At 51.6% G+C, this 27,509-nt stretch overlaps 21 protein-coding genes across 21 annotated transcripts; 10 read left to right on the top strand and 11 right to left on the bottom strand.

Moving 5' to 3' along the window:
- Positions 1-43: 43 nt before the first annotated feature.
- B9G98_00483 (DNA repair protein rad16) lies at positions 44-2,632 on the top strand (the record flags this gene model as incomplete). The annotated part of the gene is made up of 1 exon (XM_024807041.1): positions 44-2,632. One exon carries the CDS (start codon positions 44-46, stop codon positions 2,630-2,632), a length of 2,589 nt encoding a protein of 862 aa, XP_024662809.1.
- A 35-nt stretch (positions 2,633-2,667) lies between these two features.
- B9G98_00482 (SWI/SNF chromatin-remodeling complex subunit sol1) lies at positions 2,668-7,038 on the bottom strand (the record flags this gene model as incomplete). The annotated part of the gene is made up of 1 exon (XM_024807040.1): positions 2,668-7,038. One exon carries the CDS (start codon positions 7,036-7,038, stop codon positions 2,668-2,670), a length of 4,371 nt encoding a protein of 1,456 aa, XP_024662808.1.
- A 233-nt stretch (positions 7,039-7,271) lies between these two features.
- On the top strand, positions 7,272-7,754 carry B9G98_00481 (Protein ILM1; the record flags this gene model as incomplete). Its single annotated transcript, XM_024807039.1, has 1 exon — positions 7,272-7,754. The coding sequence occupies one exon, from the start codon at positions 7,272-7,274 to the stop codon at positions 7,752-7,754; it is 483 nt and encodes a 160-aa protein (XP_024662807.1).
- A 7-nt stretch (positions 7,755-7,761) lies between these two features.
- Positions 7,762-8,751, bottom strand: B9G98_00480 (putative alpha-1,6-mannosyltransferase MNN10; the record flags this gene model as incomplete). Its single annotated transcript, XM_024807038.1, has 1 exon — positions 7,762-8,751. The coding sequence occupies one exon, from the start codon at positions 8,749-8,751 to the stop codon at positions 7,762-7,764; it is 990 nt and encodes a 329-aa protein (XP_024662806.1).
- Positions 8,752-8,818: 67 nt separating this feature from the next.
- On the bottom strand, positions 8,819-9,724 carry B9G98_00479 (Mitochondrial GTP/GDP carrier protein 1; the record flags this gene model as incomplete). The annotated part of the gene is made up of 1 exon (XM_024807037.1): positions 8,819-9,724. The coding sequence occupies one exon, from the start codon at positions 9,722-9,724 to the stop codon at positions 8,819-8,821; it is 906 nt and encodes a 301-aa protein (XP_024662805.1).
- Positions 9,725-10,096: 372 nt separating this feature from the next.
- Positions 10,097-11,542, top strand: B9G98_00478 (Uncharacterized protein C4G9.04c; the record flags this gene model as incomplete). The annotated part of the gene is made up of 1 exon (XM_024807036.1): positions 10,097-11,542. One exon carries the CDS (start codon positions 10,097-10,099, stop codon positions 11,540-11,542), a length of 1,446 nt encoding a protein of 481 aa, XP_024662804.1.
- Positions 11,543-11,597: 55 nt separating this feature from the next.
- B9G98_00477 (Adenylate kinase) lies at positions 11,598-12,464 on the bottom strand (the record flags this gene model as incomplete). The annotated part of the gene is made up of 1 exon (XM_024807035.1): positions 11,598-12,464. The coding sequence occupies one exon, from the start codon at positions 12,462-12,464 to the stop codon at positions 11,598-11,600; it is 867 nt and encodes a 288-aa protein (XP_024662803.1).
- A 127-nt stretch (positions 12,465-12,591) lies between these two features.
- Positions 12,592-13,185, bottom strand: B9G98_00476 (hypothetical protein; the record flags this gene model as incomplete). Its single annotated transcript, XM_024807034.1, has 1 exon — positions 12,592-13,185. The coding sequence occupies one exon, from the start codon at positions 13,183-13,185 to the stop codon at positions 12,592-12,594; it is 594 nt and encodes a 197-aa protein (XP_024662802.1).
- A 42-nt stretch (positions 13,186-13,227) lies between these two features.
- On the bottom strand, positions 13,228-14,163 carry B9G98_00475 (Uncharacterized protein C16G5.07c; the record flags this gene model as incomplete). The annotated part of the gene is made up of 1 exon (XM_024807033.1): positions 13,228-14,163. One exon carries the CDS (start codon positions 14,161-14,163, stop codon positions 13,228-13,230), a length of 936 nt encoding a protein of 311 aa, XP_024662801.1.
- Positions 14,164-14,193: 30 nt separating this feature from the next.
- Positions 14,194-15,645, bottom strand: B9G98_00474 (Phospho-2-dehydro-3-deoxyheptonate aldolase; the record flags this gene model as incomplete). Its single annotated transcript, XM_024807032.1, has 1 exon — positions 14,194-15,645. One exon carries the CDS (start codon positions 15,643-15,645, stop codon positions 14,194-14,196), a length of 1,452 nt encoding a protein of 483 aa, XP_024662800.1.
- A 408-nt stretch (positions 15,646-16,053) lies between these two features.
- Positions 16,054-17,267, top strand: B9G98_00473 (Putative alpha-ketoglutarate-dependent sulfonate dioxygenase; the record flags this gene model as incomplete). Its single annotated transcript, XM_024807031.1, has 2 exons — positions 16,054-16,751; positions 16,778-17,267. The coding sequence occupies 2 exons, from the start codon at positions 16,054-16,056 to the stop codon at positions 17,265-17,267; spliced, it is 1,188 nt and encodes a 395-aa protein (XP_024662799.1).
- A 23-nt stretch (positions 17,268-17,290) lies between these two features.
- B9G98_00472 (Kynurenine formamidase) lies at positions 17,291-17,950 on the top strand (the record flags this gene model as incomplete). Its single annotated transcript, XM_024807030.1, has 1 exon — positions 17,291-17,950. The coding sequence occupies one exon, from the start codon at positions 17,291-17,293 to the stop codon at positions 17,948-17,950; it is 660 nt and encodes a 219-aa protein (XP_024662798.1).
- A 233-nt stretch (positions 17,951-18,183) lies between these two features.
- B9G98_00471 (Acyl-CoA dehydrogenase) lies at positions 18,184-19,512 on the top strand (the record flags this gene model as incomplete). The annotated part of the gene is made up of 1 exon (XM_024807029.1): positions 18,184-19,512. One exon carries the CDS (start codon positions 18,184-18,186, stop codon positions 19,510-19,512), a length of 1,329 nt encoding a protein of 442 aa, XP_024662797.1.
- Positions 19,513-19,640: 128 nt separating this feature from the next.
- Positions 19,641-21,176, top strand: B9G98_00470 (Threonine dehydratase, mitochondrial; the record flags this gene model as incomplete). Its single annotated transcript, XM_024807028.1, has 1 exon — positions 19,641-21,176. The coding sequence occupies one exon, from the start codon at positions 19,641-19,643 to the stop codon at positions 21,174-21,176; it is 1,536 nt and encodes a 511-aa protein (XP_024662796.1).
- Positions 21,177-21,266: 90 nt separating this feature from the next.
- B9G98_00469 (NADH dehydrogenase [ubiquinone] 1 alpha subcomplex subunit N7BM) lies at positions 21,267-21,698 on the top strand (the record flags this gene model as incomplete). Its single annotated transcript, XM_024807027.1, has 1 exon — positions 21,267-21,698. The coding sequence occupies one exon, from the start codon at positions 21,267-21,269 to the stop codon at positions 21,696-21,698; it is 432 nt and encodes a 143-aa protein (XP_024662795.1).
- A 31-nt stretch (positions 21,699-21,729) lies between these two features.
- B9G98_00468 (Deoxyhypusine synthase) lies at positions 21,730-22,800 on the bottom strand (the record flags this gene model as incomplete). The annotated part of the gene is made up of 1 exon (XM_024807026.1): positions 21,730-22,800. One exon carries the CDS (start codon positions 22,798-22,800, stop codon positions 21,730-21,732), a length of 1,071 nt encoding a protein of 356 aa, XP_024662794.1.
- A 72-nt stretch (positions 22,801-22,872) lies between these two features.
- B9G98_00467 (putative RING finger protein C32F12.07c) lies at positions 22,873-24,195 on the top strand (the record flags this gene model as incomplete). Its single annotated transcript, XM_024807025.1, has 1 exon — positions 22,873-24,195. One exon carries the CDS (start codon positions 22,873-22,875, stop codon positions 24,193-24,195), a length of 1,323 nt encoding a protein of 440 aa, XP_024662793.1.
- Positions 24,196-24,213: 18 nt separating this feature from the next.
- On the bottom strand, positions 24,214-24,621 carry B9G98_00466 (Transport protein particle subunit trs23; the record flags this gene model as incomplete). The annotated part of the gene is made up of 1 exon (XM_024807024.1): positions 24,214-24,621. One exon carries the CDS (start codon positions 24,619-24,621, stop codon positions 24,214-24,216), a length of 408 nt encoding a protein of 135 aa, XP_024662792.1.
- A 285-nt stretch (positions 24,622-24,906) lies between these two features.
- B9G98_00465 (14-3-3 protein epsilon) lies at positions 24,907-25,772 on the top strand (the record flags this gene model as incomplete). Its single annotated transcript, XM_024807023.1, has 2 exons — positions 24,907-24,918; positions 24,993-25,772. 2 exons carry the CDS (start codon positions 24,907-24,909, stop codon positions 25,770-25,772), a joined length of 792 nt encoding a protein of 263 aa, XP_024662791.1.
- Positions 25,773-25,841: 69 nt separating this feature from the next.
- Positions 25,842-26,312, bottom strand: B9G98_00464 (hypothetical protein; the record flags this gene model as incomplete). Its single annotated transcript, XM_024807022.1, has 1 exon — positions 25,842-26,312. One exon carries the CDS (start codon positions 26,310-26,312, stop codon positions 25,842-25,844), a length of 471 nt encoding a protein of 156 aa, XP_024662790.1.
- Positions 26,313-26,359: 47 nt separating this feature from the next.
- B9G98_00463 (Pyrroline-5-carboxylate reductase) lies at positions 26,360-27,343 on the bottom strand (the record flags this gene model as incomplete). Its single annotated transcript, XM_024807021.1, has 1 exon — positions 26,360-27,343. One exon carries the CDS (start codon positions 27,341-27,343, stop codon positions 26,360-26,362), a length of 984 nt encoding a protein of 327 aa, XP_024662789.1.
- Positions 27,344-27,509: the final 166 nt, after the last annotated feature.

Below are 27,509 nucleotides of genomic sequence, written 5' to 3'. Positions count from 1 at the left end.
TTGGGACTGCACGTTGAGCTTTTGTGTCCGGGCTGATCCATTGATGTCAGAGTCGCTTTTTGTGGACGAGACTCCACCAGGATCTCCGTACAATCCTGATGATATCGGTGCAGCACCCAGTCAAGAGGAGCTGATGAAGAACGTGCAATCGAGCTACGATGCGGTGCGAGAAGCTGCACGGGCAAGAGACGAGATGTTAGTGCCAAAGCTAGAATCGCTGCCGTTTGTGGCAGAAATCGTCCGCGAACTTTTGTCCGAAGACCACTTGGCCGTAATGGCAAGGGGATTGGGGCTGCACGAGGTGGCTGCCACCTTGATTATGATCACAGATGTAGCCGGAACGCAAAGGACGAAAACTTCAGAGATTCCATTTGATAAAGAAAACCTCGTTTTGGTGATTGGGGCTACGCAGCGGGACATTGAGCTCATCCAATCCGAACTAGATCGTCTATCAAACGTCGATCTCTCCACCAGAGGATTGGTCTCTTTGACCGCGGAAACTTCTGCCCCAAAGCGCACTTTACTGTACAATAGTGGTGGTGTTTTTTCCGTAACAACTCGAATTCTGGTGGTTGATATGCTAACTGGTGCAATTCCGACCGACATGATTACTGGTGTAATTGTTCTCAACGCCGAGAGGGTCGACGATACAAGCAACGAAGCTTTTATTTTGCGGCTTCTAAGATCAAAAAATCCGCATGCTTTCATCAAAGCTTTATCTGATTGTCCGGATCGTATCTCGCCAGGTTTAAATGGTTTATCAATGAGACTGCGTAGTCTTGGGGTTCCCAAAATAGCATTGTGGCCCAGATTCCATTTACAGGTTAGCGAGTGTCTGGGCAATCGTCAGATAAACGAATGCATCGTTGAATTATCTGAATCAATGAAGCTAATGCAAGCTCAAGTCACCGAATTACTTCAAGCCTGTATCTCTGATATCAAACGTCGTGTACCTACCGTTGATACTGAGTCGTGGACTGTGGATGCTGCAATGAAAACTGATTTGGCAAGGACCGTTCGTGTTACATTGTACTCTCAATGGCACCGCATCTCCCAAGATGGCCAACGAAGTGTTGACGATTTAGCCACTTTGCAAGATCTGCTCTCTGCTATCACACATTATCATCCGGTCGAACTACTGCGGTTCCTTCAAACATATTGGTATACTCGCTCATTGGATGTCCGAAATATCTCACCCTGGCTGCTATCTCCACAGGCAGAGGCTCTTCGAGAGCTGGCCATAGAAAGGGTGCAAATAAGAGAGGTTCTTCCCAAATTAGAGTACCTTATGACGACCCTACAGGAGTTAGAGGGCCAACCTCGAGTTTTGATTGTGGTAAGTGATTTGGCTACTGTAAATCTAGTCCAACGCTATCTCGAAAACGGGTCGAACTACTTGGCTCAGCTCGAACAAGAGTACAACGCCTGGAAAGTTAGGGCAGAGAAGACTGAACCTCGCGAGGAGACTCCAGAACCTGTTGATGAGCGCAGAGGCAAACGACGGAGAGTTAGAGGCACCAGCCGGTTTACAGAAGGCCGCGCAGCTTCCACTCCCGAAGCAAAAGAAGGGTCACCAGTCGAAGTCACAAGTATTCAGGAAGTCAAAACTGAGCTGGAGTTTCACCCAGTAGTTGTCACACACTCTAATGTTGACACTCTTCATGCCATTCATCCAGATGTCATCGTCGTGTACGATCTTGACATGGTATTTACTAGGGCCATCGAGATGTACCGCGCTAGTACCAAACGGGATCCCAGCATTTACTTTATGTATTATCGTAATTCCATTGAGGAAATGCGGTATTTGACAGCACTGCGGCGAGAAAAAGATGCATTCACAAATCTCATTCGAGAAAAGGGAACAATGCCCATGGTCATTATCGATCCTAGCGAAGCACAGATTGGGAATGATGGGCCCAGAGTTATCTCCACCCGTATCGGTGGACGGGTCCAAAGTCGTGTGGTTATGGAAAAACCGCGAGTCATTGTTGACGCTCGAGAATTCAGATCATCGCTCCCATTCCTGGTATGGCAAGCGCGTATCGATGTTTTGCCCTTGACTCTTTTGGTAGGAGACTATATCGTTACTCCTGAAATATGTGTGGAGCGGAAAACGGTCACTGATCTGATTAGCTCCTTTCAAGACGGTCGTCTTTATGCCCAATGTGAGTCAATGTTTAGACATTATAAAACGCCAGTGTTACTGATTGAGTTTGGCAGCGATCGATCGTTCTCTTTGGAGCCCTTCAAAGAGATTCGAACGGCTTCTCTTGAACGGCAGTCGAGCATACATGGCAATCTGGCTTTGTTACTGTTGAAGTTTCCAAAACTCAAACTTATTTGGAGCGCATCCCCCAGACACACGGCAGAGATCTTCATGTCCCTCAAAGCATCAGCCGACGAACCTGACCCGGTTCAGTGTGTGCAGGCTGGACAAGAAGTTGTAATGAATGAGGCTGCTCAGGACATGCTCCAGGCCATCCCGGGAGTCACCCAACAAAACTCAAGGCTGATTATGGCCAAAGTCAACTCGCTGGTCGAGTTGGTCGAGATGGATGTCGATGATCTGGCTCCTATCGTAGGCAGAGAAGTCGCTGTCAAAATGGTACGCTTCATGAGAGAAGGTGAGTAAAGATTAATTTAAAAATTATATATAAGTGCGGCAGTCTAGTCGGATTGTTTTCGTTTAGCACCCATGTTAGCAGCTGTGTATAGGATACTGTCATCATAAAGTGTGCTGAGTAGTCTCACGACATTCTTCTCCATTTCACCAGCCATCATGTTGCCCAGCAAGTGCTCAACCGTGGGGAAAACGCCCAGGCTGTACATGGGCATCGACATCCGGGCCTTACGATAAAGAGTCTGCAAGATGTCGACGCCATGACGAGTGACTAACTGGAAAGGCCGCATTTGTTCCATGTTTTCTGGTCCATTTTGAGGACGAGACGGGTCGGGCATACCTGGTTGAGGAGGCATGCCAGGCTGACGAGGAACACTCTGAGGATTAGCTGATATAACGACCATAGCCATAAAGTTTATAGCACGAAGGAGGCGGTTACCAAAGTGATCTCGCGAAGCAAGCCACTGGGCAGCGATATTAACCCCGCGCCAAGGCGTGGGTGCATCATCAGGTTGGTCCTCGTCGTTTGGAATCATCGACACGAGGGTGTCGGCTGATAAAGCAGACAGTAACAGGAATGGTCTGCGGGAATCCATTTCACGAGCAGCCGGTCGGAAACGAGAAGATGGCATGACGGACACAGCGAGGGAGAACATTTTAGTCAAAAACTCACAAGGCTCCAAATGTGGTCTGCCATTAAGGTAACGCTTGATTAGGACACGGTAATCGGGATCTGTGATTGTATCTCGTAAAACGGCCTCAATAATCTCACGATTAGATGCTCGTGCTGTTAGTTTGCAAAACACATCCACCGCGTTTCCAATTGAACGGTGGACTTCCATATCACACTCAGCAAACTCAACATCACCTTCGGAAGTATAAGGACTCTCTTGAACAGAGAAGGACAAAAGGAACAGAATTAAAACAAGGGTGTGTTTGGGGTCAGTAAGTATCCAGTGCAAAGAAATGTTTGAGAGGAGCACAAGCAAATCTTTGCAAAGGTCCAAAGTCCGGATTTCGTGGTCCAAAAGACAAGGGTTTTCTGCCAAGGCATATAGAAGCGACCAGAGTAAAGATTGGAAGTTGGGCTTGCGAGCAATCAAGGGGCGATTAGGCTCTGCAAATGATAAGTTGCGAAGGACACAGGTTGCTGCCAACAAACGAGAACAAGCAGCGCCCACAAAGAATTCGTTTTGCTCGTCTTGATGGGGCTGTAACGATTGAAGTTCCTCTTCGATTCGCTCGTATCTCTTTGTGTAATTCACAAAGCCGAAAGCCGGCATTGGTTTACCTGCCTTTTCAGCCTCGAGGCCTTTTCGGACACTAGCAGCTGCAACATGCTCAGCGCGGATTCTCTGGCTTTGAAGCAAGTTTTCTGCCTTTTTGGCGGCAACATCCTTGTCGTGTTTGTGCCAACGCTTTGCAGTTTCAATAGTTTCGCTAACGCCTTCAACATGAACGGTTACCGGCTCCAACTCAGAGCCTGTGGTAGATGAAACAGACACAACAATGTCCTCTCTCTTGGCTTCACGAAGCTTGAGCGAAGAAAAGATTCTGTCACCCACAGACCAAATTTGCTCGTCGTCGGTCGGGGCATCCACGCTCATAACCCCGCGGTGGGGTTTATTTATTTTACTGCGATCTCCCAGAAGCGGTTCCAATATAAGCTGAACAACTTCACACAGATTCGCAAGCAGGAATGGACAATGCTGCAGCGAGATGTGAACATGAGGGTCCGTAGTAACCACGATTAACTTGTCTAGTGCCTGGCGGACCTCCGCAACATCACGAGAAGCAAGCGACATCTTGATGGCTCGTAAATCCACAGTAGCCAAATCGAAAGGGAACGCGACGTCAGGTCGCCAGTTTTCGATCTCGGTACCCAAAAGCACCAAAGAACGCAAATCCCTACCGCCATACCGGGTTCTTTGTTTAACATGAGGAATATAGGCATCATCTTTAACGTCCACTTCAAATAACTTATCACGGTCATAAAGCCGTCTGTCGCCATTACCACCATTTTCAACTGCACCTTTTTGCTTGCCGTAACGCGGGTGTAGATTCATTTCACGCATGGCTTTAGCAATGCGGGCTCGTGTCCTCCATCCAGCAGACGCACCTGTCACATCTCCACGTGAATTAGGATCTGAATTCGATGGTGGGACACCATTTGGACGCACTCGGCCCAAAATATGGGGAGGGAACAGAGGGGGGATAGGATGGCCGCGAGCTCTAGCCAGAGCTTGAGCACGAGCACGGAGACGCAATGTACGAATCGCCGCAAACATGTCTGCCTGGCGACGCCCTGGACCGATATCTTGGCCACGGCGCATGTGTGATCGGACTACTGTTGTCGTAATGAGCAAGCGCTGGCGGAATGCGGCAGATTCCATATAGGCGAGCTCGAACGGAAGCAGTAACTTGACATATATATTGATCAACGCAATGACATTCCTTGTGGTAAGAGGGACTTGGAGGTGGTTTGCAATTTTCAGCCATTTCAAACGTTTACTGGTACCAGTAAACCCACCGCAGGCTTGTACCGACACAAACAACACATAGAGGTTGATTCTTCGTCCATCGACTACAGGACGACCTGCAGCACCATTAGTTTGAGTTTCCATAAACTTTCCTAGCACATAAGAGAAGAGTTCAGGGGGGATTTCACGGTATGGGAAGCGCACAGAACCTGGGGTTGGGACACCGACCTTTCCAAGAGCGTGAGCAAGTAAAGGTGAACGTTTTTGCGCGGGTACTTCGTCAACTTTGGCCAACAATGCACGGGCATCAATTTCAGTGTCTTCGTTAGAAGATAGCAGCATGTAAACTGCTAAAAGTGACATTCGCACCGCCTCAGCAGCAGCTTTGGGATTAGGTTGACGAACACGGCGGCGTTTCAAAGGAGGCGGCATACCAGGATGGCCCATTGGAGTAGCAGTGACAACTCCGCCAACATTGGTGAGACCGCCGACTGGTCCTCCGGGGACGCCAGCACTAACTTGACCTTGGAGTCTTCGAACGGCCGCTGCCTGCCCTACATTTTGAGGAGGCACCATACCACCTAAAGAATCCTGGCCACCTTGAGCCTGGGCAGCTCGAGCTAGTTGCCTTTGACGAAGCTGCTGTGCGTGTGCCAATTGAGCGCGGGTATCCATCTGTCCTCTTGCCGCAGCGGCGGCTGCAGTGGCCGGGTCTGGCGACTGCGGGGTGCCATCAGGATGAGGAGCTCGCCAGTTTTGCGACATGTAGCCAGCTAATGTCATTTGTGGGCCTCCTGGACCAGGAACACTATTCTGTTGAACGGGGCTCTGTGCCATACCTGGTGGTACACCTTGACGGGGTCGAGCTCTCATTTGAGCTTGTTGGACCTGTTTAGGTGGTTGTTGCTGCATGGGCTGCTGTGGTTGCCACCCCATTCGCGACTGTTGCTGTTGCGATGGTTGAGGTGGCTGCTGAGGCTGCGAGGGCATACCACGAAGAGCCATTTCACTTTTCGGGCTTACTGGCGAAATCAGTCGCCGTGGGGGCTGCTGGCCCATTCTGCCATTCGACATGGGCATATCGGAACCAGGCATTCCGTATTGGTTTTGGTTCATTCCATGGTTCATTGGCATGGGTTGGCCGGGTATTCCTTGAGGCATATTGAAGGCTTGCGACATATCTTGTCTCGGTAGTTGTATTCTTCCCGGATGCATTCTCTGACGTGAAACCGTCTGCTGGCGAGGCGGAGGGGCCTGCTGCATCATAGGGTGACCCTGGGGGCTTCCAGGGCCCTGCTGTCCGCCAGGACCTGGAGTCTGGCCCTGGATACCCATGCCTTGTGGACCAGGTGTCCGTTGGGGGCCCTGAGCCTGTTGAGGCAGCTGAGAACCTTGCGGACCACCCTGAGGGCCTCTGGTGTTCTGGGCCTGACCAGCATTCTGGCCGGGCATCGAGCGGGGCGGGGCCTGATCACCGTACGGTTGGTGGAGCTGGTGCTGGGGCGGCTGACCGGGCTGAAGAGGCTGTCCGGGCATCATACCCATCTGCATATGTGGTGAACCAGGAATCATAGGGGAATTGTCGAATCCGTTGTGTTTGCCAGGCACCGGCATGTTTGGCATGTGCGGCGTCATATGAGGTACCTGTGGGGTGCCGCTATGGGGCTTCGAAGGGTCAGTGACGCTGATTTCACCGAGTTGCGGGGGCATAGGAGAGGCATGGGCAGTTCGAGCAGCTGCGGGCGCGTTTGCAAAGTCCTGCGAGCCAAGTCCCGGGTCCCAACGCGCGTCTGGATCGAACGCGCCCGACAAATCAGGTTTGCCCCTCTGATCGCCCGCCAAGTCAACATCCAGGAACACCAAGTCGGCGTCTGTTCCGTCCCCAAGGCCAGACGTAAAGTCGGCGTCAAAGTACGGAGATTCAAACTCTCCTGACATGCTTTCCCGTTTGGTTGTGAGACGAAGTGGTCGTTCGCTTAGATAACGGATTGCCTATATGGGCTAGGTTGGCGGGGGAGGCTAGAAGGCTGCATTGAAGGCCAATGCTAGGTCAGTAATTTGCCGGCGTGTGTTTGGGATGCTCAAAAAGCACTTTTGTCTGCCCAACCTAGCTGGCCTGGCCCGCAAAGCCTGCTATGGCTTGCAACCCAGGGTCAGGGCAAACCCTCGCAATGGTCATCGTTTCCAGCAAGACTTTGGTGCTGTACCGAGTGTGCGGTCTGTGGGCCGTGGCGCTGTTTCTGCTCAAAAACCCATTGGTTATTTACTCTAACTTGGTTGTGGTTGTACTGGGCCAAGCTCTGGACATGCCGAACACCTACGCGGGCTCGGGGGACCAGTTGGCCGGCCTGGTAGCCGTGCTGATTGCATTTCTGGCTTTAGAGGACTTTATCGTGCTGTTCACTGAGGACCCCGGAGAGCACTGGCGAGGATCTGTTCCTTTGCGTCTATTAGGGTACTTTATTCTGACTATGGCGAGCTATCTGGGCTTCAAACCCCTGAGGAACAGCCTGACGTTCACGTATGTTTTCCTGGAGATGGTTATGAACTTCCTGCTGTATCTCGTGCTGCGAAACGAGCTGAATGAGACGACACGCCGGATCATTCGCGAAGAACGGGGTCAGAACCCCGACCTAGCTGAGGGTGCTTTGTAGTTTGTTTTTAAAAAAAGAGAAAGCGTTTTTTGTGAGACGCCATCGATAACGCCTTGTAGTCTTCGATTTCCTGCCAGCAGTCGCGTCCGAACTGGCACCCGGCCATGTTGACGAGAAAATCGCGGTCCTTGCGACTGTAAAAGAACCGTGGATCGTCGGCCCGCTCAGCACAGGCGCCCGGCGGAAACGCGTTGAACTGACGCAACGGAGCGAATGCAATACGGCTTCTTATCCATGCATGATTTTTGTAGAGGTGCTCCAGAGCAGCCTGCTCGCCATGGACCCATTCCATGTGCTTTTGTTCGTACATAACCGGGTCCCACCAAACGTCCAGGAGCATCTCAGACCACTCCGATCTACGGATAAAGAAAGAGCCCAAAGAGAAGCCGCCACAGTCTTGGGTAATGATCATGTCGATCGGCTGCGTATTGTCGACAAACGGCACGTCGATTTCCATGTTTGTTGGGTTGTAGTACGTCAAGTTTCGTTCCAGTCTGTCCAGGTGGTTGAACAGCAACGAATCGAGGCTTTTTTGAGGCTCCATGATATACGACTCCAAATCAAGCCACCAGAACCACTCTGCTCGAGGGAACTGACGCATACTCTGGCGAATGAGGTCTACTTTTTGCCAGGACTCTCTCCATTCGTGAGCGTACCGTCGTTTGGCAATCATGTCTTTAATGGCCAGATGATAGCCATGGCGAGAGACGTAATCTTTCTTGTTGGCGATTGATGTGCGTTCCAAGTCCCATTCCTTGGCTCCTTTCCACTGCTGCACTCCGCCGCCTTTATTAGCCCCCAGCACCACGACATACTTTGACCCGCCAATCACCACGTGTGGAACGCCCGGTAACCGGTTGAAAAACGACAGAGTAACAAGCAACGCAAAAATGAATATTATCAGCTTTCTTCTAAGTAAACAGAAGCCTATTTGCCGGCCCAGTTGGCGTACCATGGGCTTGTACCGCGTCCACAGTCCGCGAGATCTGGGCTTCATGGTAAGTCAGCACAAAAAAAAAATCCGTAAGGAACGTAGGTGTTTTATGTACATACAGTATTAAAGTTTATTTGAGCAAACGATCAAACGCAGGCATAAGGGTCTGGGCCATGGCAAAACTAAAGACCAGCTTGGGGCCCGTGGTGAGCAATTTGGGCACAAGACCCTTGAAGAACGCGCTGAAGCCCTCGTTGCGGGCCATATCGCGCAGAATCTTGAACCCGCTCTCTGGGTTGTCGAAATGGCGGTTCTGGATGCGAGTCTTGATAACGTCGAGAGGTGCCGACACAATCAGAGACGCACTGGCGCCGAAAATCGACGCAATAGTGTTCTGGACGAAAGTGGCCTTGGAGTAATCTTGCAAGCCAAGAACGTACTCTTTGGCGAACGAGTTGCCTCCAAACAGAGCGAAAGAGCCGGGAGCGTTACGGGCCATAGTCCAGCCCCAGCCGCGGTAGAGACCAAAGCCCTCATCAGCCAAGATCTTGAAAAATCCGCGACCCTTGAAAGACTCGGGATTGGTCTGACGCTTGATCTTGAGGACATCCAAAGGCAGCAAAACAACCTCACCGATACCGACGATCGAACCAGCAGTAGCGGATAGCAAAGCCTTGCCGGTCTTGGGGCCAAACAGGTTGGTGAAAGTAGAGGCATAGTTCTGGGTCAAAAAGTCGTTAACAACGGGCTGACCACCATACTTGTACACACGCTGGAGAACCTTGTAGCCAGCGGCATATCCCAGGCCAGGGAAAAGACTGAGAAGACGCGAACCCATTGGTTTTGACGCAGAATCTCTGAAAATGACCTGATTAAATTTGGCAACCGAAGCAACGCGGCCGTGGTTGGACATGAGACGCTTTGAAATAGTGTCGACGGGGTGGAAGACCAGCAGCTCGGTCAAACCGGCAGTCGCAGAGCCCAAAACACGGGCAGTCGCACTCTGTTTAGAGTCGGCAGTAAGAGCGGGTGCCATTTTTCAAGATGGATGAGTCACGGGATTTTCACTGGTATTATGGGTGGCTGAACACTGAGGTAATTAAGAGGAGCAGTGACTTTTGATATAGTACGCTTATATTGAAACTGTGTAAAATGTGCATTTTAGAGACCCAGGATAGTCTGTAGCTATGTACCCAGGTGATTCACCTTCGTTTGCTGGGCACGTCGCTTAAACAACATGCATACCCTGCACATGGCATGTGCACGAAAATCAACATTGTTGAAAGCATCATACCACCGATAACAATGCTATCATTCAATCGTTCTTTGCTCTTACTTTTACTTTATTCCCCTTCTTTTCAACTCAGGCAACTCTATATGGACCTTCCGTTTGGTCCCTGACTCAGCTATGGACGAGATCAAGCAGGACTTTCTCGAGTCTCTGGGGGAACTCACGTTCAACTCACGGCCAATAATCCAAACACTGACGACTATTGCCGATGAGAACAAAGAGTTCGCGCCAGCAGTCGTCGAGGCTGTTCAGCAGCACATTCTCGCTAGCCCGCCGCCGCTGAAGCTGCCGGCTATCTACCTCATGGACTCCATTTGCAAAAACATTCGCGTTCCTTACGTTGATTTATTTGCTTCAAAAGTGTATCAGATATTTAGCGACTCATTTAGCGCCGTTCCCGAACCTATAAGAGTTAAGCTCGGCGAACTGTTTCGAACTTGGACTATTCCAGGCTCCGATGGCGAACCGCTGTTCCCGCACGAGATCTTGCGCCAGATCGACAACTTTTTGGGCAGAGCCCGCAATCAGTCCAATCAGTCCAAGCCCAGTCGCGGCGTGCTCAACCAGACCGTTCTTCTGGTCGAGGTTAACAGAACCCTGAAGGAGGCAGATGCCCTGGAGAGTGGCCGCGAAGCCGACCAGATCCGCGGGGTATTGACCCGTCTACAAGCAGCATTGTCTGCTCCGGGCGTGGATCCGTCGATTTTCTTGAGCATCCAGCAGCAGCTGGACAATTTCCATGGCCGCATACAGCATCTTGCTGGCCGGGCAAGAAAACGTGGTGGCGGCGGTCCTGTGCGAAATGGCAACAGCAACAAACGGTCTAAAGGGTCGAATGGGCGAAATGAACGTAATGATATCACCGGGTCTAATCAAGTTCCATTAGGGCCCCGGAAGCCTGTCTTGGAAGGCATTGACTTTGCCAAGCTTGCCCAGTCTATTAACGTGCTGAAAGAAAAGCCAGCAGAGCCGGCAGAGCCAGCCACTCCAGATCTGCCATCACTACTGAGCAACCTGCAAAAGTCAGGTTTGGTGACCCTCACGGCTACCGTCGAACTATCTACTGCAGGGTTGGCTGCACCGCACCCCGAACTTATTGCTAAACTGTACGGAGACCGACCCGTACAATGTGCAACCTGCGGTATGAGATTCATTGACGACGAGGCCGGTCGGGCAGCGAAGGAGCGGGAAATGGACTGGCATTTCCGAGTCAACAAAGAAATACAACAAGGTCGATCCCGTAATCGCGTTTGGTACCTGACTCTAGACGAATGGGTCGCATACAGAGATGAGCAGGAGGTCGAAGGTACAACCCAAGACATTAAACCGACCGAGGACGTTGTTGATCTTGAGGCCGAGGCCCTCAAGTACGTACCTGTACCCACAGACACTTCGCAGACCGCCTGTCCAGTGTGTCAAGACAAATTCAACGCAGTCTACTCCGAAGGCGCAGAGGAATGGGTCTGGATCAACGCTGTAGAAGTGAACGGAACTTATTTTAACGCGACGTGCTATGCTGATCCTAACAACCAGCAGGTAGTTGCCCAAGTTTTAAATAGCTAGTATTTATGCATCATAGCAGGAACCAGTTAATAAAGAAAACTCTATGTTAACATGTTTATTTCTTCTCGATAGCCTCAACAATGGCCGTCCAAACTTCGCCTGGCTTCTGGGTGGCATCAACACCGCTCCAGAGAGATTTTTCCTTGTAGTAACCGACGACGGGCTCGGTCTGCTCGTGGTACGACACAAGACGCTTCTTCAGAGCTTCGACGTTGTCGTCTGTGCGCTGGATGAGGTCTTCGCCGGTAACGTCGTCCTTGCCCTCGACCTTGGGAGGGTTGAACTCCTTGTGGTAGGAGCGGCCCGAGGCGGGGTGGATGAGGCGGCCCTCGATACGGGCAACAAGACGCTCGTCGGGGATCTCGAGTTCGACAACGTTCTTCAGGGGGCTGCCCCGTTCCTCAAGCATAGAGTCCAGGGCCTCAGCCTGGGGGATTGTGCGGGGAAAGCCGTCGAGAATGAAACCGTTCCTGCAGGCGGGGTTTTCCTCGAGCTCGGAGTTGATCATGCCAACCATGATATCGTCGCTAACAAGTCCACCGGCATCCATGATCTCCTTGGCCTTCTTGCCGAGCTCGGTACCCTGAGACACCTGGGAGCGCAGCATGTCGCCAGTAGCCAGGTGGCAGGCGCAGTACTTCTCGACCAAGTTAGGGGCCTGGGTGCCCTTACCAGCACCAGGAGGGCCAATAAGGATCATGCGGATAGCAAGCGGAACGTCGACCTCGGATTTTTCAGCGGACGAGGCCTCGGACGCCGGTTCTGAAGCCTTTTCGGCCTCGGGGGTGGACTTGTCCTCTTCAGGGTACTGGTTGGGATGGAAGCGTTTGGAATATTGACGGTTACGACGAGACTCCTCGTTCTCTTGCGCACGTCGATACAGCTCGGGGTTTACACCCAACAACTTGAGAAAAGATTCCATGGTTGAAGTTGACAAATCAGAGCACGGTTGCGGGGAGATTTACAGATTGGAACTCGGCATGCAGCATGCACAATTCTCGACCCGCGAAGCTCCGATCGAAGCCCGAGGCCACAGGAAGCAACCAACTTTAATTATCCAAAAGCCCCTCGATGTGGGTAACCCATTCCCTTGTTGTCCAGCTCGAGCTGATTGAGCTATCAACAAGCCCGTTAGTTACTGCCGTGGGGCTGACGTGAATCCCGTTTTGGCGGCCGAGCTTAACATAGTGCTTGAGGTGGGCAATGGTAAGCGGACCTCTATTAGCTGGGGTTCCAGGCATAATATTGACGCTCTGGAGAATTCTGGAGTGATCAATGCAGACTCTGCCGGCAATTTCGCCGAGTGCACTCAAAAGGTCGTTGCGGCTCTTGTCAACCACTGCCTCGTCGTAGAACCGCGGGCTCTCGTCGAAAAGCGCCTTGCTGAATTGCCAAAATCTCTCGGGGCTCTCAATACCAACTGCAATAGCGTACTCGTGGAGAATGGCTCCCTGAGGATGCCACGGCTGCACCTGGTGGTTGAACGTCCACGACACTCGGCCGGGGTACTGCGCCTCGACCTCTGGAATGACCTGCGAATAGACACAATCAAAGAGCTTACGGCTGTAGGGGCAGATATAATCAAGCCAAAGCTCGATCTCGACCTGAACTTCTCGGCCAACGGTGTGGGATGCGTAAATCATTGCGGTTGTTGGGAGATCGCAATTAGAGTTTGCTATTTACAGTTATTTGGACTCGGGCTCTACGGATTTTTTTTGAGACACCTTGTCGAAAATTGCCATTCCACCGGCGATCATACTGCCCATATCGCCGAGATTTTGCGGAATCACGACCGTGTTGGACTCCTTGGCCAGCTTGCCGAACGCATCAACATAACGATCCGCCACTTGCAATGAAACAGCGTCCCGGCCCTGTGGAGAAGCAGCAATAGCATCAGCAACCTGGCGGATACCTTGAGCCGTAGCCTCGGCGGCCAAAATAATACTCTGTTTGGTACCCTCGGCTTTATTGATGGCGGCCTGACGATGACCCTCGGACTCGAGAATTTCAGCTCTTTTGGACCGCTCCGCACTGACCTGGCGGTGCATTGCTTCCAAAACCTCGTTCGGGGGGTGGATATCCTTAATTTCGTATCTTAGGCAAGTAATACCCCATTCCTTGGCCGCCTCGTTGATGGCTGCGGTGATATTCAGATTCAGCTGCTGGCGTTCTCGCAAAACATGGTCTAGCGTGAGCTGGCCAATCTCAGAACGCATGGTGGTCTGAGCAAGCTGTGAAATAGCGTACTCCGCGTCCTCGACCCCGTAACTCGCCTTATAAGCGTCGAAGATCCGAACGTATAGAATTCCGTCCATTTCTAGTGTCACGTTGTCCGACGTGATTGCGCTTTGCCGCGGCACCTCGACCGCATTCTCCTTTAGAGACTTGACATAGGCGATTTTATCCAGAAATGGCACCAAAACCGCCAGCCCAGGCTGGAGAATCCGGTTGAACCGACCCATTCGCTCAACCACCCAGGCTTGTTGCTGGGGAACAAACTTGACCACAGTGTTGATGGGCAAACTACGCTGTTGGAAATAGTTCATGGTGTTTGTCGACGCAAACCGTACGGCCGCAAACCGTCCAGCGCCGCCACTCTGTATCACTCGCGAGAGCATCATGACAAAGCCAAGGTAAGAACTACGGGCGGACTACATAGATTGTAAAGAGGCCGCGTAATCGGCGACTAAGAATGCAACATCGAGGCTCTGAGACAGACTGAGGCGGGGATCGCATACCGTGTCGTAACGAACTGTTAATTCTTCGTCCTCGAGATTCTGCGATCCACCAATGCACTCAGTCACCGGATCGCCAGTCAGTTCCAGGTGAACACCGTTGAGTTCCTGGCCGTGTAACTTGTGAATCCGCAGGGCGTGTTTTAATTCGGTCATGATGTCGTCAACGTAACGCGTCTTGAGTTTCGTGATGGGCGAGACCTTGGTGTTGCCGTGACATGGGTCAGACACCCAAACCACTCGGTGTTTTGATTTGCGAACAGCTTCAATCTGGGCAGGCAGCTTGGATTCAATCTTGTCTGCGCCATAGCGTGTAATTAAGGTGACTCGGCCATCCTCGAAATCAGGATCAACAATGTCCAGTAGCTGAACCAGCTCGCTGACTTCCATGGAGGGTCCTACCTTGATTCCAATGGGGTTGCGCAGCCCACGGAAGAACTCTACATGTGCACCATCAAGCTGACGCGTGCGGTCACCAATCCACACGAAATGGGCCGAGGTGTTGTACCACTTCTCATTATACTGACGAGTCAATGTCTGTTCGTATTCTAGCAACAAGGCTTCGTGGGATGTGAAAAAGTCAACACTGCTCAAAGCATCGCTATTGTCGCCAACTGTCTTCATGAACTGTAGGCCCTCAGAGATCTTGTCCACGACCTCTTGATAGCGTGCTCTTGTAGCGTCATGCTGCACATGACTGAGGTCCCAGTGATTGGGGTGATGTAAATTGGCAAACCCGTTGGTAAGGGACGACCGAATAAAGTTGAGTGTTGCTGCCGAGTGGAAATAAGATTCTACAAGTCGCTTGGGATCGGGCGTACGATCAGACGGTTCGAATCCATTGATGTTGTCGCCTCTGAAAGATGAAATTTCTCCGTAGCCTTCCACGACCTCGGTGAGCTTTGATCTCGGCTTAGCGTACTGTCCAGCAATACGTCCAATACGCAAAATAGGCACGTGTGTACCCCAAATTAGCACCAGAGACATTTGCAGGAGGATTTTGAGTTTGGCTTCGATCTGATCTGGGTTACAATAATCGAACAGCTCGGCGCAGTCACCGCCTTGCAAGACGAATCGCTCACCACGAGATGCTTCAGCAAGCTGCGTTCTCAGCTTTTCAATCTCATTGGCATGTACCAAGGGTGGCAGGCTTTCGAGTTTAGCCAGAGCTGCTTCGAGAGCCTTCTCGTTACCGTACAAAACGTCCTGGGTTACAGGCTTGGATTGCCAAGACGACGGATCCCACCCGAGATTGGGGCGAGGCTTGCGACTGAAATCGTTGGAACCGGTCCTGACTTTTGCCGCGGCTTGTGCACCAAGTGACGCTTCCGGCTTGACCGGTTCTTGAACTAATACTTTGGGTGACATATGACTCAGACAATACTGCTGACGGATTAAGTACCTATGTAGGTTAATGCGTAGTTATGATTTAGGTGGGGGGATTTCAGTTCTCCAAGTGCACGCAGAGTATGGGAGCTGAGAATTGAAATGAGATTGCGGCGACACTATTGTTTTAACATGATGATCTATCACGTGATCTAAGATACAAGGTGGAGGTCGTAAAAATTATGCCCAACACTGTAATTGGACTGGATAAAGGACAGTAATAGTCTCCATTATTGCACAGATAGATACCATAGAAACACTCTGCGAAAAAGCTAGTTGATTCTTGACATCGATGCACGGGGCTGCACGGCCCTGTTGATATGACTTCACGTGCTTTGATACGATAGATATGTTGGAGCTATAAAATCTGTAAAAAAGTAATGAATATCAATGGCTCCTCCTCCAACAGCAGCCACTGCTACTCGCAACACAATTGACTCTCTGCCCCGTGAACCGTCGTCCGACATCAAGACTCAACCCCTTGTAGACGTTGACGCACTCCTCGGCAAAGTCGCTGGTTACGAAGAGATTATCAGACACTACTTCTCACTTATTCCTGCACAACATGCCCGCAACTATGAGTACGCGCACCTCAAAGCCGGCTTTCCCGAACCGGCCACCCCGTGGCAGCCACTCGAAGAAATTCCCATCCCCCAGGATCGTGGCCTATTTGCGGACCCCGAGTACAAGGAATTATTCGCGGCTGCCACCAATGTTGAGCATATCAATCCCACATTTGGTACAATTCTCCACGGAGTCGTTTTGTCCAAGTTGAATGACGAGCAAAAGGATCAGCTCGCCCGTCTGGTGTCCTTCCGTGGGGTTGTATTTTTCCGCGACCAAAAAGAGATAGGTGTTGACGAGCTACTTGAGCTCGGAAAATACTATGGGCCTCTTCAGCGTACGGGAAGCACTGCTGTCCCTGTTGGAGCTGTCGAGAACGAAGAGCTTTATAGCATCCACGTTGTTGATGCCACTGAGAAACCGGTCCAGAAAACACTGTCTCAAACCGATTTATGGCATAGTGACGTTTCTTTCGAAATTCAACCTGCATCGTATACATTTTTGAAGCTTTTGCAGGGCCCCCTGTAGGTGGTGACACTTACTGGAACAGTTCATATGCGACTTACGACGAGGTTTCCCGTCCCCTGGCAGAGTACCTCGAGAAACTCACGGCTAGCCATTCATCTCAATGGCAAGTTGATGCTGTGAGAGATTCTGGGTTTCGACCCCGACGTGAGGCCGTTAACAATTCCCACCCTATCGTGCGCACGCACCCTGTCACAGGCCTGAAATCGGTTTACGTGAACCCACTTTTCACCAGCAAGATCGACGGTGTCTCGAAGCAGGAAAGCAATGCTATCCTCAATTATATTTACCAGGTACTGACTACCAACATCGCCGATAGCGTACGTTGGAAATGGAGGAAGAACGATATTGCCGTTTGGGACAACCGCGTAACCAACCATGCTGGATCCTACGGGACGTATCCTCACTACCGACATGCTATTCGTGTGACGGTCACTGGCGAAACACCAACCTTCAACGGAGGCATGTCACAACGCGATTTCTACACTGAAAAACTCAAAGATCTAACTATATAGCGAATTCCCATATACCTACCTGCATGACTCAGTACGGATCACATCCACGACAACGGCTTTGGGTACGGCCAGGCAGCAAACGTGGTGGCAATTGGTTGATTGTTATTCATGGCGGTGCCTGGCGCGATCCAAAGCAGTCTGAGAAGAGCGGACAATTCTGTGCCAATAGTCTGGCGGCGCTATTTGAAGGGGTTGCAAGCGTGACTTATCGGCTGGCCCCCGAATACAAGTTCCCAACCCAGCCAGAGGACGTTCGGGACGCCATTGACTACTTGCACAAAGAGTATGCATTTGAAAAGATAGTTTTAGCCGGTCACTCGGCCGGAGCTTACATTTCAGGCGAGATCACTGCTTGGGATTGGTGTCCAGTTCCAGTGGCCCTTGTGGTCGGCATTGAGGGCATTTACAATCTTCTGGATTTACTCAAGGAATACCCTGATTACACGGACATGATTGCTGATTGCTTTGGCCATGCGCATGAGACTATGGTGAGGGCTGATCCAGACTGGAGCTCGGTTCCACTGTGTGCGGTTCACAGCGTTGAAGACGAGCTTTTAACTCTGCGACAGCCCGAATTGGTTAGCTCCGAGATTATAAAACTGCCGCACGGAAAACATGACGAGGTCTTTGAGACAATTGACTTGCTGCCTCGCGTCAGAGAGCGAATTCTCAGTGCACTGTAAATATTATTTGACCGACTGTCATGTCGGCAACATAGCTTTTATTATTTCACTAGTAACAAACCACGCCAAACCACTAAGCCCCCAAACTTAACCGCCCCCAGCACGTCTTTTGGAACCTCGGTGCTAGGTCCATGGGTAAGGGTGCAAACCGCTTATTAGTGGTGTGAGAGGTGTGGGGTAAAGACACTTATAACACACCAGTTGACCGCACTGCCGATTTAAAAAAGAAAAAAATGTCTACTCCTGTGAAATTGCCACCTGTGTCGGACTTGTTGCCGTACACAGAGCCCGACTATTACCAGGGCTTCTACACCACATACTTCAATGAGACGCACTTTGCTCTTCGGGATGAGGTCCGGGAGTTTGTCAATGAGTTCATTGTGCCCTATGTTGACGAGTGGGATGTCGCCGGCGAGGTCGATCCTAACCTTTATCGCGAATTCGGTCGCCGTGGTTACTTGTGCGCTCTTGCTGGTGTCCGCGAGTACCCCACAGAGTACACGGACATCCGCATCAAGTCTGTGCCTCCCGAGAAGTTCGACCCGTTCCACGAGATAATCATCATTGACGAAGTTTGCCGCGCTGGTTCTGGTGGTGTCTGCTGGTTCTTGATGGGCGGCTACAATATCTCTGTTCCCGCCATCTTCAAGTTTGGTTCTCCTGCTCTCAAGCGTCGGGTTTTGCCTGATATTCTCGCTGGTAAGAAGCGGAGCTGTCTGGCCATCACTGAGCCAGATGCTGGTTCTGACGTCGCCAACCTCACTACCACCGCCACATTGAGTGAGGATGGCAAGCATTACCTGGTTACCGGTACCAAGAAGTGGATCACCAATGGTATCTTTTCTGACTACTTTGTAACTGCCACTCGTACGGGCAAGAAGGGCATGGGTGGAATCACTATGCTTTTCATCGAGCGTGACTCTCAGACTGTTGATACTCGCAAAATCATGACCCAGGGCATGCGGGGTTCAGGCACCACCTTGCTCAATTTCGACGAGACCAAGGTGCCTGTTGCCGATGTCATCGGTGAGGTTAACGGCGGCTTCAAGTCCATTATGGCCAATTTCAACCATGAGCGTCTTGGCATCATTGCCCAGGCCACTCGGTTCAGCCGTGTTCTTCTCCAGGCCTCGCTGGAGTGGGCTCTTGAGCGCGAGACCTTCGGCACCAAGCTCATTAACCACGCGGTTATTCGTTCCAAGTTCGGTGTGATGGCTGGCCGCATCGAAGGTGTCCAGGCCTGGTTCAATGACCTCGTTCTCCAGTACAAGTACATGGATGATCAGGAGGCCATGGTTCGCCTTGGTGGCCCCATTGCTGCTTGCAAGGCCCTGGTCACTCAGACCATGGAGCTTTGTGCTCGTGAGGCGTCTCAGATCTACGGCGGTCTCTCCTACACTCAAGGCGGTAAAGGCGGCACGGTCGAGCGGCTGTACCGTGAGGTCCGTGCATTCGCTATTCCTGGCGGCTCCGAGGAGATCATGATTGATCTGGGCGTCCGCCAGACCCTCAAAGATCTCAAAAAGTACGAGCAATCTTTGAAGAAGCAGACTAAGCTTTAAATAGTTATATGTTTGAATGATGCACATGCTATATATGCGAGAAAAAACTGCCTTTTTCCCCATCTTCTAGATACCTCTATCTTACATACATTTCTCCCAGCGATACCGGCATCTAAGATTTAGTCACTATGACATTTACCGGTGAACAGGAGCCCGATTATTTACGGGAAATATTAACATCTAGGGTGTACGATGTTGTGAAAGAGACTCCGTGTGAGCTTGCGGTGGGTTCGTCGGAACGGACCGGCACCAATGTTTATTTGAAGCGAGAGGACCTTCAGCCAGTCTTCAGCTTTAAATTGCGAGGTGCCTACAATATGATGGCCCAGCTGCCTGAAGACAAGCGATGGAAGGGCGTAATTTCCTGTTCAGCAGGCAATCATGCTCAGGGTGTAGCTTATTCGGCCCGCCATTTGAATATTCCGGCTACAATCGTTATGCCGTTAGCGACGCCTAGCATCAAGGTAGAAAATGTCAGACGTCTGGGCGCACAAGTTGTTCTTTATGGTGATGATTTCGATTCAGCCAAGGCAGAATGTGCCAGACTCGAAAAATTGCATGGTTTGCAGTACATTCCGCCTTTCGATGACCCTCTAGTAATTGCTGGCCAAGGAACTATTGGTGTTGAAATACTGCGTCAGGTAGATCTCAGCAAACTCAAGGCTATTTTCTGTGCGATTGGAGGTGGAGGCATGGCTGCTGGTATTTCAGCCTATGTAAAACGCATTGCCCCTCACATCAAGGTTTACGGCGTTGAGACTTTCGACGCTGATGCCATGGACCGGTCGCTCAAAGGCGGCGAACGCGTGACGCTGAAAGAGGCTGGATTGTTTGCTGACGGCACCGCAGTTAAAATTGTTGGCGAAGAGACGTTCAGAGTATGCCAGAAGTACCTTGATGGTGTTGTGAAAGTCAATACTGACGAGATCTGCGCAGCCATTAATGACGTTTTCCTAGACACTCGCAGCGTTGTTGAACCCTCTGGTGCTATGGCTCTAGCAGGAATCAAAAAGTACCTAGAGGCTGCGGGGCCCGAAGCTCTGGGTGACCAGAATGCATACTGTGCAGTGTTGTCGGGTGCAAACATGAACTTTGACCGCCTGAGGTTTGTGACTGAACGAAGCAGACTTGGTGCAGGAAAAGAGGTGTTTTTCATCGTCGAAATGCCCGAAAAGCCGGGAATGTTCCGTAAATTGATCGGTGCTATTCATCCTCGAGCTGTCACCGAATTTGCATACCGTTACCGATCCCCGGACTTTGCGCGAGTTTATATTTCATTCAGTGTGGGCGACCGAAGCGAGGTTGCGGAAATCATTTCTGAAATCACAAATTCTGGCATGAAAGCTCATGATATGAGCGATAACGATCTGGCAAAGAGCCACTGCCGCTATATGGTGGGAGGCTCAGCGGACCTGGCAGAGGAACGATTATTTAGCTTTGAGTTTCCTGAGCGACCCGGTGCGCTGTTCAAGTTTTTGGAGAATCTCAAAACCACCTCCAACATCTCGCTATTCCACTACCGGGACAACGGCTCAGACATTGCCAGGGTCCTGGTAGGCATCATACCTAGTGCTGACGAGAACATTGACAAGTTCGCTAAGCGAATCGGGTACAGCTACGAGGATGTTACCGATAACGTCGCATACCAGCTATTCTTAAAGTGAGCCTTTATGTAGGGGTATTAACAAAAACAGCCCAACACCCTATGGGTGGGAACCATTCAAATTGGGCCAATTATGTCACCAAGAAAGTAAATGTCGTCGTCGTTGGTGCGTGCGCTGCGCAACATCTGGCGCATCGGTCCGCGTGAATACATTCGTCAGATGAACGGTATTGGTGACAGCAAGTACGGACGTCTTGTTGGGACCGACGTTTTTGGCAACAAGTACTTTGAAAACGACAAGGAGGATGAGATCTATGGCCGCACCCGGTGGATTGAATACCCTACTCGGTTATACGAGGTCAGCACTATTTCGCCTGGATGGCATGCATGGCTCACCCAGCGGGCCGATACACCACCCAACGAGCTTGCTGCTGCTCAAAAGGCCATCCAGGCCGTGCCTGGTCCTACCACGGCCACTATCCAGACTTACACTGGCACTACTGGTGCCTATGTTCCTTACAGCACAGTCAAGCCGAAGGTTCAGAAGTGGACTTGGTCCCCCAAGGTCGCTGAGCGGATCTAGGCAGCATTATATATAGGTTTAATTATCCTTTCTAGTTCTCGTCGTTTTCGGCCGCGTTTTTGGGCCCAGCGTCGCCAGAGGCGAAAGTCGCAGCGACAATCAGCGGGAAAACGGCTGTAACTTCGCAGTAGATTTTGACGTGCTCGGCATCGGCCTTGATCTTACCCCACGAAATGGCCTCGTCGGGTCGGGCACCGGCATCGGAGCCATCAAACTCTTGGGCAGTGTTGATATAGACGGCATAGTCGGCACCATTGCGCATCAAACAAGCATTGGCAATGTGATGCTTTACAATGCCACCACCGAGAATGATCATACCGGCTCTCGCGGCATTCATCGCCATGGTGTTGATGCGACGAATGTCCTCGACAAGATCGACGCGCATATGCTGCTCCTCCTTGAAGGTATGGAAAAACAACATATCGCCAAGCGAGCCATCGGTCAGGGCAGGGCAGAAGACCGGGATCTGGTTCTTGTGAGCCCAGTACAACACCGACTCTTCATTGTTGATCTCTTTGCCCAGGCGATCGATCACCTTGGACGGGGTCCAGTTGATGCCCTGCGTGTTTTGTTCCTCACACATTGTTTGCAGAATAGGCATAACCCACTCCTCGAACTGGCAGTAGTTATCGTTAGGCACAATCAAGTTACCGATCCGGTTCAGTCCCTTGTCACGCAAGCTGGATCCCTTGAGACTGAACTCGCCCATATAGGTAGGAGCCATACACTTGATGAGATCCTCCTCGATACCTCCGCCCGTTGTCACAATAGCAGAAACCAGTTTGTGCTTTACAAGGTACCGGATGGTCGATCGCATGCCACTTGAGATAAGGTTCGAGGTGTAGCCGAGGAAAATCGTGGTCCGCACCCGGTTTCCGTCGTCGTCTTTACCTTCCCACGTGCGCATTTTGTCGATAATTTCAGCGCCCCGGGCAATTCCCGACGCCTGGAAGCCCATGGTGCGCATGCCATCAATAAGCGTCCGGGCCGAGGCATTTTTAGCAGTGTCGGCATCAAAGTCAATTCCATCAACAACAGCTCCATCGAACGCCTCAGACTTTTTGAGAACAGCATCGGCTGCCAACTGCGGGGTATCGCTCATTTTTTCCCCGTTGGATTTTAACAGTGAAAAACTCCCGGCCCCCGCTTAGATAAAGCTGGCCAGAGATCCGCTATGGGCGACCAAGAAGTTTCCGGTAAGAGCTGCTGGATTTGCTTGGCAACCGAGACGGACGAGCCGCCAGGCGGGGCAGGCAAGGCACACAATTGGCGCAAAATATGCAATTGTAATTTGTATGCTCACGAAGAGTGTCTCATATACTGGGCGGTGACCCAGGACAACGAAACAAAGTGCTGCTGTCCGCAATGCCAAACTCCGATAAGAATTCGAAAACAAAGCTCAACCTTCCTGTCTTTACGGCAAGTACTTGATAAGATTATATCTGGGCTCTGTGGAGGCGCATTGACTGGAGCCGTTCTGGGGTGCTTGGGCGGCGCCCTTTCCGCGGGCACGTATGCTTTGCTCTATGGGACTGGTGCGTCGTACATCAACTTATTGTGTTCTCCTGCTCAAAGATATAGGATTTTGGGGCCGTTCGTTGAAGCCGTGCGAGCGGATGTGCGACCCATTGGACTATCGCTTGGTGGTCTCCTTCGGCGAGCGTTTTTGATCCCGCAGATCCCATTGGCGCTAGTGGCTAGTGCTTCGAGAAAGAGATGGGCTACTTTCTATCTAACCTTGCTGCCCTATTTCGCGTCATCTGAGTTGGGCCGCTTAGAGCCCTTCCAGCGCAGCCTGCTGCTCGTGGTTGCTCTGCGGCACGTTCACCGTGTATTTTATGATGTGGTAGTCGGCCGTACACTTCACGCAGCGGCAAGAGTCATTAAAGGCGTGTCATCGGAAGAAGACGCCGGTGTTGATTTGGGCGAGGAGATGAGAGTGTTCGAAGAGGCCCTGGAACGAGCAATGGTACCGTTGGAGAACGAGCAGCTGCCCGAAGACCAGGATCCAGAAATGCGTGAGCGGCTGTTAAACCTGAATGTACTTGTTCCTGATGGGCCCGAGCTTGATTTTGCTGAACTGCACGACATTGCTGGCGAAATGAGACAGGTGTTCCGGAACAACCGCCCCGAGCCTCGCCCGGTCGACGAGGCTGGAGCTGCCGATTGGGTGTTGGGGACTCAATCTGCTATTAAAAATATTGCATATCCTCTTTTGCTTCCCTATGCTGGTGTTGCTGTTGCCAGACTGTTACGATTTATTCCTTTCCTGCGGCATGCTCCGATTTTTGAGCTGAACTTAGCAGGAAGCGTTATCGTGGTGCTGGTGCGAGATGCAGTCAACGTCGTTACAGCCCTCTACAGAATCAAGCAATCGGCCACCTTCCGGGTGCTGAATTATAACGAAAGCGACACCAGCGAGGCGAACTGGGTCGAAAAACTGGCCAAGGCTCTTACCCCGCACTTCCAGTTTGAGATCCAGGCCCGCTTTGAGTAGAATTGTTTATTTAAATAATTACGCGACGGTGGAAATATACGCCCCCAGGTATCTGTCGAACTTTTCGCAGCGAATAGGCATTTCCAGCGTGTAAAACGGGTTTTTCATCACGTAGTCCGAGTACAGGTGGTGGATTCGGGAGGCTATGCTGTCGATGCCGTACTGCTGGCGGTCGGTGAGGATCATGAACTTGATTCCGGTCTGGGACTGGAATATATGCAAAGAAAACGAAGGCGTTTCCATCACCGTGAGCCCCGACGAGCCAGCGACCGGAGAGATTCTCGTGGTGATGGCATGGACAGAGTGCAACGTCCCCGCGATCACAAGGTAGTCATTTGAGTCGAGCTTGCTCAACGAGTCGCCGAAATCCCGCTGAAATATAAGCCCGCCAGCCTTGTTGAGAATGTATATGCTTTTCACGCCCATGGCAATCGATTCTGCTGACGCGACTACGCTTGGCCGACAGGCGTTGTAAGCTCTACACCCCTTGACGCAGCCGTGCGCTACACACGGGGGCCCGCATGAGGGCCGGACGTGGTGGGGGAGCTGATTGCACCTAGTAGAGCATTAGTGTAGCATTTGAGCTAGTTGCAAGCGAAACTCCAATTGAGCAAGGTTTGGCGTGGTCGGTACGGGGGAAGGGGGTGGTGCGGCCGGGTAACCAGGCCGGTAGAATAGTGCTTTTGTCATCGTGATCAGGATCCCCTTATAATGGTCACTGAGGTAAGTAAATGAAGAGCGCGACAACAGACGAATTGTTAGCGAAAGCAGAAACGAGAGCGCGACACTAACCGCAGAGAGAACGTAACACATTTCTTGCACGGCTCTGTGAGCAGGCCGAGCGCTACGACGAGATGGTCACCTACATGAAAGAGGTGGCCAAAGAGGCCAAGGAAATCACCGTAGACGAGCGCAACCTTCTTTCGGTTGCTTATAAGAACGTGATTGGCACTCGTCGTGCCAGCTGGCGTCTTATTGTGTCGATTGAGCAGAAGGAAGAGCAAAAAGGTAACTCAAAGCACCTGGAGCAGGTCACCGCTTATAAGCGAAAGATCGAGAAGGAGCTTGAGGATATCTGCAACGAGGTGCTATCTTTCGTTGAGGAGTACCTGCTCCCTTATGCCAGCGATGGCGAGTCCAAGGTCTTTTACTACAAACTCATGGGCGATTATCACCGCTACCTTGCTGAATTCGCCCATACTGACAAAAAGCAAGGAGCGGCGGAGGCTGCTCACAAGGCCTACCAGAAGGCTAGCGAGATTGCCCAAGAAGTCCTCTCCCCTACTCACCCTATCCGTCTTGGTTTGGCCCTGAACTACAGTGTCTTCTACTATGAGATTCTCAACTCTGCCAGCAAGGCTTGCGAGTTGGCCAAGCAGGCATTCGACGATGCCATCTCTGAGCTCGACTCTTTACCTGAGGAGCTGTACCGTGACTCGACTCTGATCATGCAGCTTCTCCGCGATAACTTGTCCTACTGGGCATCCACCGAGCAGCAGGATACCACCGAGGCCACTGAGGCTGCTGCTGGAGCGGCTGCTTCGGAGCATGTGGCTCCTGATGCAAGTAAGGCGTAGATTTTGGCAGATAGGTATATTTTTGTTTCTAAACTATAAATAGGATCAGCTAGCGAGTGCCGGAGGAAGTTAACAAGAGCCGGAAGAAGCTAGCTCGAGGTCGAGCCGGGCTCTAAGTTGGTCCCTCGTCGGCCTCGTGCCCAGAACCACCACGTCGATATTTGATTTACCACAAAGCAGCACGCCGTGTTGTAGCGGTGCGTTTTTTAGCTTGAGAATGGCGCCGGGCTGGGGTAGGTCGCCATCGAGCGTATCAAGAAGAACCAGGAAGCGCTGAGCACCCCCTAGATCCTCAACAACGTACTTGTATACCGGTAATGCCGTTGATTTGTATTGCTTTTCGGGGGTCTCGTCGCCTTCTTCTGGGGCAACTTTACGGCCCGACTCCACCAGCGGCTCCAACTGGCTACTCACGGATCGGCTAATATTCAACATGTCTACAACCTTTACCACGATTGTCTCGTTCAGCAAACGCGACCCGTCGTCCTGTGGCAGCCTGCTTTGCGCTAAACTGTCGCAGCCGGGCGGGCATTCGAACATCGCGTCAGCAGGATGTAGAATCTACTATGTGATATTTTTAAGGCAGTCTATAAAGAGGGCTGGCGGGCAGCATTGAGGGTGTTGCGACGCGAGATGGAGATCTGCTGGGCCATCTCGGCCAGGTTGATATGGCTGGCCACCCGTGCCTGATCGAGACTGGCGGTGTTCTCGTTTGCAGCGCGACCAATGTCCTGGGAGATGTTGGTAGCCTTGTCGAGGGCGCCGATGACAGCACCGCGAACAGCACGGTCCTCGAGAATGGCCAGACCGTTGATGGTGGTGCCGCCGGGAGTGCAAACGTCGCCCCGCAGCGAAGCAGGATGACGGCCAGTAACCTGGGCCATGTGACCGGCACCCAGGACCACTTGAGCAGCCATGGTCTGGGCGGTTTCAAGAGGCAGACCCGATTTGACAGCGCCATCAATCAGGGCCTCCATGAACAAATAAGTAAATGCTGGGGCCGAGCCGCACAGAGCGACGCATGCATCCTGCTTGCTCTCCTCGACCATGACAAACTTGCCGGTCTGGTTAAAGAGCCACTCGACAGCCAAAGTGATGGGAGAGTCAGGGTGGTACTCGCCCTGGTAAGAAAGAGCGGTCATACCCTGGCCGCACTGGGCTGCGGTGTTTGTGGTTGCCCGAACAATGAAGGTGTTGACACTGGTGAACTGGCGGATGCTCTCAATCGAGGTGCCGGCCAGCAAACTAATGAGAATAGTAAAGTGAGAGTAGTGCAAACGGTTCAAAATATCCTGTGCCATGTACGGCTTGAAGCCAAGCACTACCACATTCGACTCGTCAATAACCTTCTGGTTATCGGTGACAACAGTGACCTTGTCGCCGAACCGTTCCTGCAAACGAACGCGGCTCTTCGCAGTGCGCACACTAACGACAAATCGGCCAGGCACTATGGCGTCCGGGAGGTTCTGGGCCTTTGCAGCCTCTGCGCCAGCGATCGCAGCAGCGAGCACCGCAGTACCCATTTTGCCGCTGCCCAAGAATCCAAGAGTGTATCCGTTCTCCAAAACCATTGCTAACGATAGTGCTTTTTGTGTGTTTTGCCCTCTAAAACGTTCTGTCAGGAGGTTATTGGGATAACTAATCGAATGCGAACCACAAGCTAATTCGCCTTGCCCGGATTCCAGCAGATCTTTGTCAACTTTAAATCACCCGAAATTCCAGCTATCTGCGTGACGT

The sequence above is a fragment of the Wickerhamiella sorbophila genome, assembly GCF_002251995.1.
Source record: "Wickerhamiella sorbophila strain DS02 chromosome Unknown contig1, whole genome shotgun sequence".
Lineage (NCBI taxonomy): Eukaryota > Fungi > Ascomycota > Dipodascomycetes > Dipodascales > Trichomonascaceae > Wickerhamiella > Wickerhamiella sorbophila.
The sequence above is the reverse complement of the archived record's forward strand: the minus strand, read 5'-3'. Positions and strand labels throughout refer to the sequence as shown.